This window comes from Leuciscus leuciscus (assembly GCF_965113295.1).
Source record: "Leuciscus leuciscus genome assembly, chromosome: 1".
Classification (NCBI taxonomy): Eukaryota; Metazoa; Chordata; class Actinopteri; order Cypriniformes; family Leuciscidae; genus Leuciscus; species Leuciscus leuciscus.
The window spans coordinates 11136449-11154339 of NC_138725.1; the positions used below are offsets into that span (position 1 = coordinate 11136449).

Consider the following 17891-nt stretch of genomic DNA (forward strand, 5'->3'; position numbering starts at 1 on the left):
GGCTGAGCGCAAAGATTTGATGCTTTCAAACTGTGGTTTTGGAGAAGACTCTTGAGAGTCCCTTGGACAGCAAATAGATTAAATCAGTCAGTCCTAAAGGAAATCTGTTCACTGGAAGGACAGATACTAATGCTAAAGCCCAAACTCAAATACTTCGACCACATAATGAGGACCCTGATGCTGGGATTGATTGAAGGCAGGAGGAGAAGGGTAAGGCAGAGGATGAGATTGTTAGATAGTGTCATTGATGCAATGAACATGAAATTGGGCAAACTCGAGGAGATAGTTGAAGACAGGGAGGCCTGGCATGCTGTACTTCATGGGGTCGCACGAGTCGGGCACGATTGGGAGACTGAACAACAACAACAATAACAACACACTCTGTCCATTATTTATTTTTCTTTAAACTTAAGAACACTTGCTTATAAGAATATTCTCATATTGTGTATAGAATCCTTTAGATACAGGTTTGACATTAGTTTATTAAATTATAAACACACCCCAATAAGTACATATAAAACAAATAGTAATTCATAAATGCTAATTCATAATCAAACCTACACCTCTATTTAATAGAAAACGCATGTGGATATATATTGTATCTGATAACTAGTTTTTTTCTCCATTCTGTCACCTGATGGAGTTTTGGTTCCTTGCCACTGTCGCCTTTGACTTTTGGCTTGCTTAGTTGGGGACACTTAATATTCAACAATATTATTGATCTCCTGCATTGACACCATTATATGAGAACTGAACTGGACAATGACATCACTGTTTTATCCAGAGCAGCTAAATAGCTATATACAACAAGAATGTACCATCACAGAACTTACTTAAGCTGGACTGTGACGCTGTTTTCTTCTAGAAACAAAAAGAGCTATATAAATAAAGGTGATTTGACTTGATATAATCGGTAAGATGTTACCCGATTCTCTGACTGGTATCATATCTATATGTTTAAACAATTTAAATCATTGTCTAATTCTCTGTCAAACCTGGCCAATTCTATATAGTCTTTTAGTTCCTCTCTTGTTTTTTGTATTTCCTTCTGGACATTGCAAAGCTCATTATGTGTTCTCCTCATCTCTGCAATGGATTTGAGGACACTGGATTTGACCTTTTCTGGATCATCTACTTTTCCCTGTCTCATCTGGTGAATGTCTACAGAATCCATCACTATGAAGGCGACATCAAGGATGACTAGTAGTCCACTTAACACTCCTGAAAAGGCTTCGGCTACAACCCGTCCTACTCTTGCAGTCTGAGTAGCAATTCTGCTAATGTTTGCCAACAGACCTAAATTCATGAGTTGTGTGGCACACAAAACATTTCTCCTGTCTAAATTGCATGATATTTGTACATTGTCAAATGTCGAGTTGGTGAAAAAAACACTGAACTTTGTGATTTTTCTCAGTACCTTTCTCAGTGTGTTCAGTGGTGTGAGAATTGGTTCGCTTACAGATTTATACTTCTGCTGAATTTGTTCAAGGCTCTCTCTGAATGATTTTTGTTGTACAGTATTAGTAATGGTGGATGCAGCACCTGTTACTCCACCTGCAACTCCTACTCCAACACCAACACCGGTAACAATCAGAGACGCCCCAAGAGTGAATGGAGCCAAAATTAAACCAACTAATGCAGTGATTCCTCCAGCTGCTCCGATCACTGAACCTGACAGACTCCCCGCTGTGGCGCTGTAATGCGCAGACTCCATCGAATCCGTTATTCTTCCCCACTCACTAACTAAGTCCTCAATGTCTTTATAGTGCTTGCTGTAGGCCTTATCGAAGGCGCTGACGGACTTCATGAAACTCTGTAGCAGTGCCTCTGGCGTTCTGCTGTTTCGGTCTACTGCATCTGTCAGGAATGGTTTCGCTAGAATCTCTTCAGCTGAAGGTCTGTCTTTAGGGTCACGGCTGAGCATTTGTCCGATTAATTCCCGTAGTTCCTCTGAGTATCTCTCTGAGATGTGAGGGAGGTTTCCTGCCATGCTGACAGCGTGAAGTATGTGACGCTGCATGCCATCTGCCTGTGGAGGAAAATAAAATAAAAATAAGAATCTGGTTAGTGTCAGTAGGGGTTGAAGAAAAAAAAAGGAAAAAAAAAGAGCTGGATATAATTGCAAGCAGTTTATAATGATAAAAAAAACACCAAACAGAACATCCACTGTAAAAAAGATGAGATCTGACAAAGAAAACAAACAAACACAGGGTTATATATACATAGAAAAACATCAGAGACTAAACAAGGTAATTAACTCGACCAGGGGATAGACAACGTTAGTCCTGGAGAGCTGCTATCCCGCAGATTTGAGCTCAAACCCTAAAAACCCACTGACCTGCCTATAGCTGTAGTAGTTCTGAATACACTGATTAGCTGGTTCAGGTGTGTTTGATTAGGGCTGAACTCTGCAGGACAGCTGCTCTCTAGGACTGACGCTGCCTACCCCTGACCTAGAACAGGGGTGTCCAATCCTGCTCACGTCCTGCAGAGTTCAGATCCAACCCCAATTTAACACACCTCAACCAGCCAATCAGTGTCTTACTAGACATACTAGAAACTTCCAGGCAGGTGTGTTGAGGTTGGAGCTAAACTCTGCAGGACAGTGGCCCTCCAGGACTGAATGCGGACACTCCTGATCTAGACACAGGTGAGACACATGAGGGCAAATCAAAAACCATGGAAGCAAATTGAGAAAGCCAAAGTAATCTTAACTGGCAAGAGTACAAAACACAACTTCAAACTCAGGGGAAATATACACTAAGTCCTTTGTGGAAGAGCCTCTGGTGTTGCAGTTGCCAGCTTCACCCAAGAAAGTGGATCCTCCGGCTGCTGGTCCCAGCAATCCACCTTGCCCATCAGCCTGTCATCCCTACGGCTCCGCCTTGGCTCCTCCCTCCCTCGGGCTCCACCAGGCTCCTTCCTCCCTCCCTCGGGCTCCACCAGGCTCCGTCCCTACGGTTCCACCATGGCTCCTCCCTCCCTCAGGATCCACCTGGTTCCCTTGTCCCTACGGCTCCTCCAGGCTCCCTTGTCCCTAGGCCTAGGGCTCTTCTGTCAATGACTTCTTCTCCGTCTGTCGTCCCCTGGATGTCATCAGCCAGTACTCCATCATGGCTCATCTCTCCGTCGACTCCGCCATGGGCTTGCTATGGTGTACCACCAGAGTGGTGGTCCACTCCTCCCATCATCGCCATCCTGGTCCCTTCCACCAGGGCTTCCTCTTCACCAGTCCTTCATCCACCTCCAGAACCACCTCCTCAGCCTCAGCCAAGAGGGGGGTGTTCTGTCACGGTTATGCTCTTTAGTTTCATTTTCGCTGACGTTGTGTCTTTTTAGTCACGTCTCATTTGTTTTAAGATCTCGCCACAATCTGTTGTCATGGACACTGATTCAATCATCACACCTGCTAGTCCTGTAGTTCGTTATCTCTTAGAGTTTTGTTCCTCAGTTTGATCTGTTGAGGATCCTGTATTTGTGCACAACACACTGTTTTGTGGTGTTTGCTCATTGTTTGGATTTCACATTTTGAGTTATTTAATAAATGTTTTATTATTTGATCCTTTTGGCATTTCATCATCATTGGACTGAAAGTGTGACAGTAATATGGTGTTTTTTGGAAATAAATAAATAAATACTCACCCACAAATCAAGCATGCAGAGATCATGGAGCAACCATCCCAAAGACCATATGTCACTAAAACAGCCGATGCATGACAATGAAAATCAAGAAGTATGTGTACACTGTAAAACATGTTATATGCTATCTACTTAAAAATATAATGTGTAGTATTGTTACCATAATTTTTTGAGTTATATCATATTGTATTATAAGGCTTGAGCCCTATTCGGACAGTAATGGTTTCTCATGTGGATGTCTGTAAAAACACCTCAGTGATAAAACATATGCATTCATATGTTATATATATATAACATTTGGCGATTTATTGACGGTGGAGGAGCGAGTTTTATGATCCTATGAACCCACTGTGGTCAGTCGCATGATTGTCTGCTGTAAATAAATGAATATGAATAGATTCATATTTAATTTAATAATAGTATAATAATGTAGGAAGCTATATGATCAGAAAGGATTTAAACTGTGAATTTTGAAGTGATCACTTCTTCTAAACTCAGAGATGTGGATTCGGACAGCAATTAAATCCCCACACGGTGTTGGTGTTGGTGTTCATCAATAAATAGTAGGTAATTCAGCTGGGGATTTTTACGCGGATGATGGGAGAAAAACACTGACGTCTGAATTCAGACGGCAATAAAATCACTGAATAACCCTGTAAATGTTGAAAATAACTTACGACCCCATGGTAAACAATTACCATCCAAAGGTTGATACTTTTGCAAGCACCAATCAAGCATCAAGGAAATTTAATTTTGATTACCTTTTTATAATGCTGAACATATCAATATTGTTTATACATTCAGTTATCCAAAAGCTTACCTCTTGGAATTATATTTCTTCCGATGAACTTCTGGGCTGATGTAGAGGTTTGTCCCCACAACTGAATTAGCATATTCATCAGCTCTGCAAAGGAAAAACAATGTAAACTCAAACCTGTAACAGTCCAGGACTTTAGGTTTTGATCCATCACAAGTTCCCATTAATGTTTTTTTTTTTTTTTTACCTTTCCAATGCTTTTGAGCTTCCAAAATCTCCTAGACTGATGTAACCATCTTCAGTCAGGAAGACATTCTACAATGACAACAGAAATCTCATAAGTCTTCCAGATCTGACTTTGTGATGTGATTTATTGAGCTTTATCAGTGCATACCTGAGGTTTAATATCTCTATGAAGAATGTTCTTCTCGTGTAGATACTGCAGAGCCAGACACATCTGAACCAGCCAGTCGAGGATCTACACACATTGAGAAATCCCAATGTGTGAGTCAGTGAGTGTGTGTGTGTGTGTGTGTGTTTGGTCCTGGTAATCCCTACGTTATGGGGGGGGGACCAAATGTCCCCACAAGTATAGTAATACCAGTCAATTTTGACATTTTTTGAGGAACTTCATGAGGAAAGCCTATAAATCATACAGAATGAGTTTTGTGTGACGGTAGGTTTAGGGGTCGGGTTAGTGTGTGTGTTTGTGTGATGGGTAGGTTTAGGGGTTGTGTTAGTGTGTGTGTGTGTGTGTGTGTGTGTGATGGGTAGGTTTAGGGGTTGTGTTAGTGTGAGTGTGAGTGTGAGTTAGGGCTGCTCGATTATGGAAAAAATCATAATCACGATTATTTTGGTCAATATTGAAATCACGATTATGTAACACGATTATTTCACATGACTGGGAACGTGTTGCATTTATTAAAAAGACACGGTAACACTTTACAATAATGTTAATTAGTTAACATTAGTTAATGTATTAACTAACATGAACTAACAATGAGAAAAACATTTGTTACAGTATTTATTAATCTTTTTTAATGCTAGTTAATAAAAATACAGCTGTTCATTGTTTGTTCATGTTAGTTTACAGTGCATTAACTAATGTTAACAAATACAACCTTTCATTTTAATAACGTATTAGTAAATGGTGAAATTAATATTAACTAAGATGCTGTAGAATTATTGTTCATTATTAGTTAATCTTAACAAAGGTAAGTTAGTTATAATGCTAATTAATGAACCTTATTGTAAAGTGTCACCAAACACACCTTTCAACAATTCTTAAAAAATCGAAATTTGAACATTGATTGTACTTTTTGAACTATTAAAATAAATAATGTAACAGATAATAGGCTCCTTCAATGAGTATTTTAATAATTCCCGCAGATCTAGCACTTATAATGCGGGAAATTCCCTCACAAACATTGATTCACTTTAGCATGTAGATTGTATGAGTATCTTAAATGAATCCACAAAGATTATAAAATCAAATCAATAATTTAAAAACTTTCTCCAAGACGCAATTGTGTTCAGCGCGTGAGTGTTCAGCGGTGCTGCGTCTCTCTCTCTCTCTCTCTCTGTCTCTCAAAATGCGCTGGACAAGGCAAGCGTCGAAACTACACTCTCGCGTTTATGAGTCGGGACATGATGGAATTGTCACTTGTACAATCGGGCCAGCATTACATCGTAACTAAAGTTTATCATTTTCACTTCTTTTTAAGTCTTATCAGTTTAAACATTCAAGCTGAGAGAGTTTACGGCATAGGGAAGGGCGGATGTGCGCGTGTCATTCAGAACACAAGACAAAATAAGAGCGTTCTTTCAAAACAGAAAATGGCAAAATAATCGTTTTTACTCGATTATACTATTTTGGTGATTGTTGGGAGCAAAAATCGAAATTGAAATCGAAATTCAATTAATTGCACAGCCCTAGTGTGAGTGTGTGTGTGTGTGTGATGGGTAGGTTTAGGGGTCAGGTTAGTGTGTGTGTGTGTGTGTGTGATGGTAGGTTTAGGGGTCGGGTTAGTGTGTGTGTGTGTGTGTGTGTGTGTGTGTGTGATGGGTAGGTTTAGGGGTCGGGTTAGTGTGTGTGTGAGAGTGTGTGATGGGTAGGTTTAGGGGTCGGGTTAGTGTGTGTGTGAGTGTGTGTGATGGGTAGGTTTAGGGGTCGGGCTAGTGTGTGTGTGTGTGAGATGGGTAGGTTTAGGGGTCCGATTAGTGTGTGTGTGTGTGTGTGTGTGTGTGTGTGTTGGGTATACAGAATATACAGTTTGTACAGTATAAAAACCATTACGTCTATGTCCTCATAAAACATGAAAACTCAATATTTGTGTGTGTGTGTGTACTGTATGTGTGTATAATGTCCTCACAAGGATTGTATTTTTTGGGTCATAACATACTAAATCATGTGTGAGAGTGGTTTTAAGGATAGAGAATAGAACAGAAACTCACATTTTTCTCTTCAAAAAACCTTTCATCTTTCTGTTTTCCCATGATTTTTGAAAGGTCTCCTCCTTCACAATACTCCATCACAATATAAATGCGTCCCGCTTCTCTATCTACATAAATGAACATCCAGTCAGAGAATGATTTAACTCTAACTGTATTAAAATAGATTCATTTTCCAAAAGCTACACTGATGTTTTTGTTCATTGAACTGTTATCCTTCTATCATGGTAAATACTTCTATTTAATTTTTCAGAAACACAACAAAAAACGACCACATTTTTAATTTGGAACAAAGGAGCATTAGTGTACAAAGAAAAAAAAAACCTTCAAATGAATCCACATAAGTAACAATATATCCAAACTGCAGCGTTTTCAGGATCTCGACTTCATTTTTGACAGAATCCAGTTCCTCGTTCTGAAAGAAAGAAGAAGAAAAACCTTCCATTGAAGCGACACTGTTATTGGAGGGGAAAAGTTGTGAGTTGTGTGGTCAATACTCAAGTAAGATCTTACATCTCTGGAGTTCATCTGTTTGACCACATACAGATCTCCGTCTGCGTCTTTCACCAGAAACACCATTCCTGAAACCCCTCGTCCAAGCTCTTCCTCTATGGTGTATCCATGTTCTTTTAGCACTTCTATAATCCAGATTTACAATCATTTCTACAAAATACTGTAAGCACTAGAGATACGAGAAACAAAGCTTTTACAAACGTTGAATCAGCTGAACCATTTGCTCCGCAACATGACCCTTTTTTCTGTGAAGTGCTCAAAACACCACAAACTGACTCTCAGAACTGTGTGAATTAGGGTTGGCCGGTATTACGGTAATATTGGATACCGCGGGATCTTAAAATAGCACCGGTATCAGTTTCAATACCGTCATTACCGGCACTTTTATAGCCTATAATATATATAATTTATTTATTGCCTAAAAAATGCTTATGTGTGGTTTCAGTTTGGCAATATTTCTGGTTCCAACCGAATGAGAAGGGAGAGGCGGTAAATACAAGAGATGTAAACACCTCTAACCTAATGTCGCATCTCCGAAACAACCGCCCACTCACTGCTGCCAGGATGCATTTTGTTCTCGAGTTCATTAAATAAGCGCATTAAGTTTCGTATTTGTTAAAATATTATAATGTTATTTTTTCCATTTTTGTTGATTATGAAAAGTGAACGGCACAAATAAGATGGGATGCATAGGGAGTCAGACGATCCACTTCAATAAATTTCGTTTTGTAAAAGGCCTCTTTAAAACGAATTTCGTTTTGTATATATTGTTTCTTAATTTTAATAAATTTTTCATCAACCAATTGCCTGGATAATCATGACATGATGGGCATGCCGCGGTCACTTGCATTGAAATCTCATAAATTAACCGAAACTCAGTGTAGGCTATGCCTCACAGACATGACAAATATATATAAATAAAGCTTGAAATTTATTTAAACGAAACAATTAAAAACGAAAGAAATAGGCTACTCACTGATTAGGCTAAGTAATCCATGATGTGCATTTCTCTCTAGGCGCGTTCATACGGAGATGCGATCATCAATTTCATTAAACGAAACCATTCAAAACGAAAATAAATAGACTAGCCTAACGTACTCTCTGTAATCCTTGATGTGCATTTCTCTCTATAACGGTCACTACGGAGATGCCGATCGTCAATTTCTTTAAACGAAACAATTCAAAACGAAAAGAAAAAGGCCACTCTCTGATTGTGTAATGATGTGTATTTCTCTCTATAGGCGCGTTCACTACAGAGATGGCGATCGTCAACTTCCATCTTTGCAGAAAAGTTTTATTAATAAAAATCAATGGACACGCCACCGGATTACAAAGGCACTTCTTGCTTGTTGCACGCACACAGATATTATGTTGAATAATGCGGGCTCGGGCTCATAATAACAGTTAATGCCGTCGGCCGGACTCAGACACAACGTGCACGGGTTGGGCTTGATTTTTTTTTAATTTTTTTTTTGCCCGATCTGGCATTCAGTTTCTGAACGGTGTAGGCACAAGCCAACAGTTTGGTGACGCCGTCTGAGCCCATTATGTCATAATTTTTAATTAGTCACGGTAATACCGTATACCCCGGTAAAATAGGGAGGAGGTTTGACGGTATCAAAATTCGAATACCGCCCAAGCCTAGTGTGAATGCAATGAAAACTCAGTCCAAACATGCAAAAAACACCTTTTACAAAATAATTTCAGATATTTTCTTGAATGTGTAATCTATTAAAGGGTAAGATCACCCAAGAATGAAGTTTCTGTCATTAATTCCTCTCCCTCATGTCGTTCCACATCCGTAAGACCTTCAGATCTTCGGAACACAAATGAAGATATTTTTAATGAAATCTGAGAGTTTCTGTCCCTCCATTGACAGTTTACGCAACTACCACTTTCAATATCCAGAACGATAGGTTAGACATCATTAAAGTAATCCATGAGACTCCAGTGCTTTAACCTCTACTTTATGAAGCGACGCTAGTGCCTTGTATGCGCAAAAAAAACAATTTACCACTTTATTTAAAGGGGTGGTTGATTATGATTTCACTTTTCTAACTTTAGTTAGTGTGTAATGTTGCTGTTTGAGCATAAACAACATCTGCAAAGTTACGACGCTCAAAGTTCAAAGCAAAGCGAGATATTTGCTTTTAAAGAAATCGCTTTTTAAGGACTACAACAAACGGCTGGTAGAGACTACACCACATTCCTCCCGGGTTAGTGACATCACCAACCCTAGAATTTACATAAACCCCGCCCCCTGAACACGATTTATAGATTATCAAGACAGAATATGCTAATCAATGACTAGAAGATAACTACACATAAGCTCCATAAATTCATCAACTAACCATTAAGAAACATCCTGTTGCTTCTACATGTTGTCACTTCTTCTTGAGTCTCTCCATCATTGACTGACTCCGGTTTGAACATAAAAGGCTAAAAGTGTGAGTGCAAGCTGTTGAAGCTCCGCCCCCTGTGCCGGGAGCAGCAGCTCATTTGCATTTAAAGGGCCAGACACAAAACGGTGCGTTTTTGCTCACCCTCAAAAAGTGACAACTTTAACATGCTATATAAAAATATCTGTGGGGTATTTGAGCTAAAACTTCACACACACACTCTGGGGACATCAGAGACTTATTTTACACCTTGTGAAAGGGGCATTATACCACCCCTTTAAGAAAATATTGATCTGCTCATGCACATGCGCAAGTGTTCATGAGAGAGATGACATTGTTGAGTGAACACACTTTGGATAATATGATTTTGTATAAAAAGTGGTAAATGATCTTTTTTTTATGCAAACAAAGCACTCATGTTGCTTCATAAAACATAATAAAGTCCCATGGATTACATTAATGATGTCTTTCCTATCGTTCTGGATATTGAAAGTGGTAGTTGCGTAAACTGTCAATGGAGGGACAGAACTCTCTCTGATTTCATTAAAAATATCTTTATTTGTGTTCAGAAGATGAACGGAGGTCTGGAACGACACGAGGAAGAGTAATTAATGATAGAGCTTTCATTTTTAGGTGAACTAACCCTTTAAATGTAATCTACATAAAAATACTATTAATATATTATTTTCCTGTATAATTATCTAGTTCATGTATTTGTGTGGTTTGTTTTTTTGTGTTTATGGGGAGCCTAGTTTACTAATAACAGACAATTAACTATTCGTTCACACTGTCACTGTCGAAATCTGATTATTTGTGTTTTCAATTTGCATGTGATCTAAACGACTGACCTTCCACACTGTGTGTATTCGTAACGTTTAGTGTGTCCCGTGACACTTTTGCATTTCTGGAATTGGTTTCTATGGCAGTGACATTGAGTTACACCGAACAACAACACAAAGATTGTGTTTAAATGTGTAGCACCACACTGGACTGAATGTCTGAGGCAGACACACACAAGTATAGTTTGTCATATCTGTAATTTATCAGAAATTTATGGAAATATATTCCAATTTTCAAACATGAAAAAAATTAGACTCAGTTTTCAGTCCTCGCCTGACTCTGGTCTACCATTGCCATCAGATTATGGTTTCTAAGAACGATTTGATGATTATTTTGCAATATGCTCATATTGTGTGTGTGATATTTGTACTCACTGATCACGCCAGGAGAAACGTTCATGCTGTGATCTGAGGAACTGCTGACAGCACTGGCATCTGAGAGTCTGTGATACTCATCCATCTTTAGGGGAAAACATACTGAATATTAATGACGTATGAAGCAATTCAAAGATTACTGACAGAAGACTTTTAGTGTTCATCATATAATGCAACTGTGAGATCTCCTTATGAATCTTAATTCTGTCATATCTGTTATTAAATGGACAAAACTTGAAGTGTGTTTTTGTTCTCCTGGAAATCTCGAAAGTGCAGAAGAGGTCAAGGAATGTTGAAGCATTCAGGTTAACCCTTTAGAAATGAGCTACAGGGGTGAAAAACTATTACAAACACACACACACACACACACACATTAGGTCTTCGTTTCTTTAGAAATGAGTTTACGGTGCTTTAGACTTCACAGCGCTTTAGAAATGAGTTTACTGCATATATCATCACCAATGAATTATGTCACCGTGGCATTTTTGTCAAAATTGAGATTCAAAACAACTGATAAAAAAAAAAGAGTGGTGGGAAGTGTTCTCTAAATGAGGGAACATGGAGAAGTATTCATATTTTTTATTCATGTAATTCCTCTTTCACACCACCAGAGGACGCATAATGTATTTATGTTGGAAAAAAAAGATTGTGAGTGAAAGACTTATGTAACTTTAAAGGGTCATGAAACCCCCCTCTTTCAGCTCAAGTCTAGCTCACAATCTTTTTGAAAAATGCAACTTAATTGGGCGTGGTGGCTGTGAGAAGAAGGGAGGGGAGTGGGTGTGGTATGACACGGCAGGGGAGGGGAGGGGGGCAAACTGTCATCGCCAGTGGCCCATGCATGCATATCGACTGTCACTAAAAATCAGTGGTAAAACGTGAGGAAATGCAAGATTTTTTTAATAGCTGGCAAAGTTACAATCTAATGAAATACACGGACACCTTATTTTTGTCCTTTTCAAAAGTAACTGAATGCCCTGCTACATATTAGCCTACTACAGTAATCATAATTGTATTTAAAACATTTAAATGTACATGTATAATTATGTCATTATAAAATAAATATTTGTTTATATACACACTATAAATGCATATATTTGAAAGTAATAAATTTTCCGCTTAAAAAAAAAAAAAAAAACGTTCCGTACATAGCCTAGATCTACGCGCCCCCTAAACCCACATAATAAAGATGGACAGTGACATAGAAATTTGCACAAACTAAGCATACGTTCCATACAATTGAGGTATTATCGAAATATCAACATTTTAATAACGAGTGATTATTTAACAAAATGCATAACGGTCAGGGTTACGTTTTAGACACACACACACACACACACACACACACACACACACACACACACACCTCTAAAGCGATAGAGAAGTCCTCGGGACCGCATCACTCGCAAGACGAAACCTGCATTGGTGTACAAGGCCGAAGTCCACCATTCTCCAGTTGAATGGTTGCTACACACACATAGTTTAGATGTGTCCGTGGTTGATGGCCGGAGTCTAGCCCTGGCAGAATCGCGGGGAGAGATGCACTGGAACTTTTGCACCACGAAAACAAACGCGCGTCCCATCATTGCCTCTCTCATCTACTACGCGATATCACAGTTTGACATGTCTGTCATTGGAAAGTTCCACATGGTGTCATGAATAATTAAGAGAAAGTGTCTTCTCATTGGATAAGAAAACTCAGTACATGAATAATTATGAGACACCGATGAGTCATCAAAGTACTATAGTGCTCTGCCACGTCACTGCCTGTGACGTGGACACGATGAAGATTTTAAACCCGGAAGACGAAAATAGCAGAAAAAAACTAAAATTTAACCATTTTCCCCATACTATTAAATCTAACAGATGCTAACATTGTCTTCAATGGTGTTCAACACACATACCTCTGTTAAAATCTCAGAAAATTTGGTTTAGGGTTTCATGACCCTTTAATATACTTTTTATGTTACTTATATATACAATAAGTACAATGAAATAAAATGTACATACTGTAGAAGTTACATAAAAAAGATTGTAAGTGAATGGACTTGAACAGATTAATGTATTTTTTTTTTTTTATATTGTCACCAAGGTTTGAAATATTGAGCTTCAACATTTTTGCACTTCATATAGCAACAATTATATGGGGAACAAGTCTCTTTCATTAGCCTGACGTTGTCATACTCAGATTCTAGTCAGAATGTGAGTCTGATACTGGTCCATTGAGCTTTGATTATGGAGCGTGTTTCAACCGAACCAGGAAGGAAAATGCCTCTGCACTCAACTAGATAGGCCTACAACCAATCAGAGCAACGGAGTAAGTGACGTATGTTTTTCATTCATGTTTCCGATCGACAAATGCCTTGTTCGCGGTCGATATCTTCTATAACGGCAGTGGCTCAGTGGTACATGTAGATTGTCTACAAACCGGAAGGTTGGTGGTTCAATCCCCGGTTCCACCTGACCAAGTGTCGAGGTGTCCTTGCTTGAGCAAGACACCTAACCCCAGCTGCTCCCGACGAGCTGGATCGCCTTGCATGGCTGACACCGCCGTCGGTGTATGAATGAGTGAGTGAATGGGTGAATGTGAGGCAATATTGTAAAGCGCTTTGGTGGCCATTGGGTCTGTGAAAGCGCTATATAAATGCAGTCCATTTACCATAACAGTCGCGATGGCGGAATCTACACATGATGTTTTAACAAAGTTCGGGAGGAGCACGTTCAAATAATCAATCCAATCAACTTGTCATCAAACAATTACCGTCTACGGTCTACACTATCAGCATGAGAGGAAGCATATATTTATTCAGTCTGTTAACTCACCTAAGTTAACATTCCTTGACAGTTTTCAGCATCCCTCCACTCACTCTCAGCTTGTCCTTCCACAGCCAGGAATACGGGGGGAGTAGCCTAGGGTTCGGTCCGAATACCGAGCCTGGAGCCCTCTCCTCGGACAGCACGTCAAATATGCATTTATTCTATCTGACTTATTTGTAAGCGTGAACTCGTGAAATCTCAATTCTCCAGCGGCAGTCATTTGAATTCAACCCAAGCGCTCGTTGATGACGTGGATGATTACGTTACCGTTGCTCATCTGTCCATCATCGTATAAAGCCCGCCCTTACAATTTGATTGGTCCGAACAATTTTTGTTCGGGCATAATAGCTCCTCAGCGGATCGAGTCCAGACCGAACTTCCCGACCTAAAAATGTTGTGGGCGGGGCTAAGTTCGGCTGGCATCCAGGCTACTCTTTCATATCAGTCCTAGGCTAAACTTAGTATCAGTACACATATCAGTACACAACTTAGAATAAAAAACAAAATCACATAATATGTAAATAAGTTGTGCAGAATACAAATATGTGAATATCATTGTCTTTTGAAATCTATACTTGCTGTTTCAACAAAGAAGTATTGAGTATTTATATATTGGCGCAGCAGCCAATCAAATATCCTTGTGGAAACGAGTCAATAATATCTGGGAGACTGGGACTAAAACAGGAAATGTTATATGACCAAACCACTAATGCTTTAACCATTAATGTTTATTCACTTTTCTCCTTACTACACCTAAATAAAGTCTGATCACAGAGAATATGTAGCAATAAACAGCGATCTTTCACACTTAAGCAACATTTATTGTTCGAATTTCCAGAAAAAATGGCATAGTTTAAATGCTTTTGTTTTTCTTTATTAAGAAGGCCGACATAAAACAGTAAAAAAAAAAAAAAAAAAAAGTGTCAGATGTTGTAAAGACTTTATCAAGAATTTTAGCTACAAACCAACTAACATAAATTTTGCCTAACTTTCATAAATTAGTATATTAATATTAAATATCAAAATCCAAAACACAAAGGTAAATAAAATAGGGGAGACCGGGGACAGTTGCAACATGGGGACGGTTGCAACATGTCATTTTTCTCCAATCAGAAACAAGCTAGAGTGATGACACTCATACTGCACATGCACAGTTAGACCCTCCCCCCACCAAGAAGACAGTAGACATATTCAACAACCGCTGCTGCATTTATTGAACAAAACTTGTTTTGGAGGTATGAAAGTAAATTTTTTCATGAGATGTATTTTTGTCATACTGTCCTGAAAATTTGTATGAATTAATCAAAACTTACTTAGTTTGAATTATTGTTTTGTTAAGTGCCATGGTGAGCATGTGTCAGAGTCAGTGTGTCTAGCAGGCATATGATGTTCTGTCATGGCTGATAGGGTTGGGGACGGTTGCAACAAGTTATAAATTGCATGTTTAATAAAAGTTTGTTGCATTTCAAATTGTTCAATTCTTCCTGTCTGACACTGAAATATGGAGAGATTGAATAGCATCTGTAACACCTGCACACTGAATCTGTGTGGGCCTGTTCTACACATAAACAAACAAAACTCAATAACTGTTATTTGATAAATATGACTAAATAAATAAATAATAGGCTACAATAATATTATTGAAATAAATAATACTATAATATTACAGTAGGCCTAAAACAGTTAATATTTTCAGAATTCTATGCTCATTGAGACAAAAAGCATAAGTTAATTAATGAAATTTAAGGTATTTTTAACATGTTGCAACCGTCCCCTGGGTCGGGGTCAGTTGCAACATCTGACTTCTTCCATTCAAATAAATACTGTGAACGATATGTCATATATAATCATCTTTAAATGGTATGGGTAATTAGCAGACAGATGCAAGTTTAATATATACAAATTTGGTTGATCTAGTCCAAATAGTCTCTGAGTAACTGAGAGAAATGCAAAAAGTGTTGCAACTGTCCCCGGTCTCCCCTATAGGAGCGCATAATCTGTCTCAATCACGCGTCCTCTTCTCTAAATAAATAAATAAATAAATAAATAAAGCAAATACAGTCACTTAAACAAATGTTACAGTATTTAGAATTGTGTTAGTTTACCAAACAAAGCCTTAAAGACATTTTTTTTTTATTTCGTTTTGGACATTTATGAAACTGGCTGCATCGGATTGTAAACTGCACACAAACACACTCGTACAGTTACAGTAATAGCATTACATACCCCTGTTGTTGCAGTCCTGATCGAACCTCTCGTGAACTAATGAAGGATGAGATGAAACAGGTGAAGCTTGAGAAAAACAGGGGAATGTTTGCTATACAGCGCGACGATAAAAAAAACTCTCCACTGTAGTGTTAGAGCATGTGTATAAATACTTCTCTTTCTCTTTCTCTTATAGCCTAACTTCCTTCTCTCGATGTCCCCAGAGTTGCCAAGTCCTCTTATTAAAAGCTACTCGACTGCGGACTTTTTTCGTGAATAAGAAAGTCGCTTATAGATTTGTGCAGCAAAAACAGTCAACACTCAGCCTTTTTCTTTTGTCTCACTCTTAAAGCTTCCACCGTCATTATATCGCATTATACAGCATTATATCGCTTGTCCACCTGTTCGCCAGAATCACGTGACTTCCTGAACTTCATGAATCAGCAAATCTTGGCAACCTCGTTCAGGTTGGTTATTAAAAAATAAAATAAATAAAAAAGAATAAAGACCAAGACTAAGAAAAACAGCAATAGAAAGAATTGTTAAAGAAAAGAGTTACAACCAATATAAATCATGAATGTAACATTAAACACTCCATCTGATCAATTATTGTAAGCAAATGTTTATTTTCCATGTTTCATTCTGATATTCCATGTTTAATGTTCACATAAAACATAAGGGACAAACCAGTCTAGGTTCAAGAAAAGAGATAAACACATAACAATTTAAATAATGCATTTAAAAAAAAAAGGCAAATAAAAGTTATTTATTAAATTATTTAATTCGCTTTAACTGTTTAATTTTAACAAAAAAATATATATCTTGATTGATTTTTTTTTTTTTCTTAAATGACCTGTCTCAACTTGATTTATGACTGTCATACCACTAAACTGATAAATTGTGTTTCATCAATAATAATTAAGGTTAATCAGTGCAATAGCTACAGATATGATCAAAACCCACAGAAAGGTTGAGCTGTTTGGACTCTATTGAGTTTCATCGTTTGTGACTGTTGTCTGCGAGTGCAAATCTCAACTTTCAACTTCAGATTTGTATTTTACAGGTTTTCACATTGTAGCTGTGAGTGTAAATTGTCATGTATAAGTATGAATATGTATTGTACAAGTTCTCAAATTCACATCTATGTGCTCTTGAGTTTTGCTACTCTTTTACCTTCATAAAGGTTTTGCTAAAGCTGATTTAACTTCACACATGACACCCCCTGCTGGTGAGAAAGACTAACAGCAGATGGAGATCAGCAATCAGCAATCTACTGATATTCCTGCACTTCCCAAATTATTGTTGTTTCAAGTTATACTTACCAAATGTGAAAATGTGTAATAGAAATGTGTCAAGTACTTAATATCAAATTCTGTCATTTTAAAAATTCAACAAAATTCAAAAAAAATAAAAAAAATAAAAAAAAAATATATATATATATATATATATATATATATATATATATATATATATATATATATATATATATATTCCTGCACTTCCTGGATGTCAAATGTTGAATTTGCTGTCGAATTTAAACCACTGATTTTATGGAAGCGAATTTATAAAGCGAAATAAAATGGACCGGAAATTACCTGTTGAATATTAGTTTGTATGAACTGGCCATAAATGAAGGAACCATGTTGAATTTTAGCCCATAAAAATACAAGCCCTAAAAATGCAATGCATTAAAATACAGCCACGGTTAATGCAATGCAGATTTACTCAATTAGTGCAATTCAACAAGGTTGTTTTGTTTAAAAAAACATTTTGCATTACTTTAACTACATATTTTTGTTTAAAGAAAGCCATTTTGTTCCGAATTTTTTTTTTTGTATTTTTTTTGTATTTTTTTAATTTTGTGTACATATTTCCTGTATTTTCTGTTTGTATTTT

General features: G+C 37.7%; 1 protein-coding gene and 1 long non-coding RNA gene across 3 annotated transcripts in view; both read right to left on the reverse strand.

The window, feature by feature from the left end:
• Positions 1 to 379: 379 nt before the first annotated feature.
• The window catches only part of LOC309499294 (serine/threonine-protein kinase Nek1-like), a 128794-nt gene continuing 111282 nt past the window's right edge, over positions 380 to 17891 (reverse strand). Inside the window, exons 2-11 of one of the 2 annotated variants that reach the window (XM_082170491.1) lie at positions 16017 to 16097; positions 10974 to 11058; positions 7361 to 7485; positions 7172 to 7262; positions 6851 to 6957; positions 4791 to 4874; positions 4644 to 4711; positions 4460 to 4543; positions 3643 to 3697; positions 380 to 2029 (exon numbers count right to left, since the gene is read on the reverse strand). In XM_082170491.1, the coding sequence (XP_082026617.1) occupies positions 950 to 2029; positions 3643 to 3697; positions 4460 to 4543; positions 4644 to 4711; positions 4791 to 4874; positions 6851 to 6957; positions 7172 to 7262; positions 7361 to 7485; positions 10974 to 11058 (1779 nt within the window). In that variant the 5' untranslated portion in view covers positions 16017 to 16097 and the 3' untranslated portion in view covers positions 380 to 949. Of the gene's footprint in view, positions 2030 to 3642; positions 3698 to 4459; positions 4544 to 4643; positions 4712 to 4790; positions 4875 to 6850; positions 6958 to 7171; positions 7263 to 7360; positions 7486 to 10973; positions 11059 to 16016; positions 16293 to 17891 lie in introns of those variants that run through there. The other variant, XM_082170492.1, reaches the window with a different exon arrangement.
• Positions 8917 to 10967, reverse strand: LOC309503726. Its single transcript, XR_014207838.1, has 2 exons — positions 10193 to 10967; positions 8917 to 9176 (listed from the first exon to the last, which is right to left on the reverse strand). It is a non-coding gene; the product is annotated as an uncharacterized lncRNA (long non-coding RNA).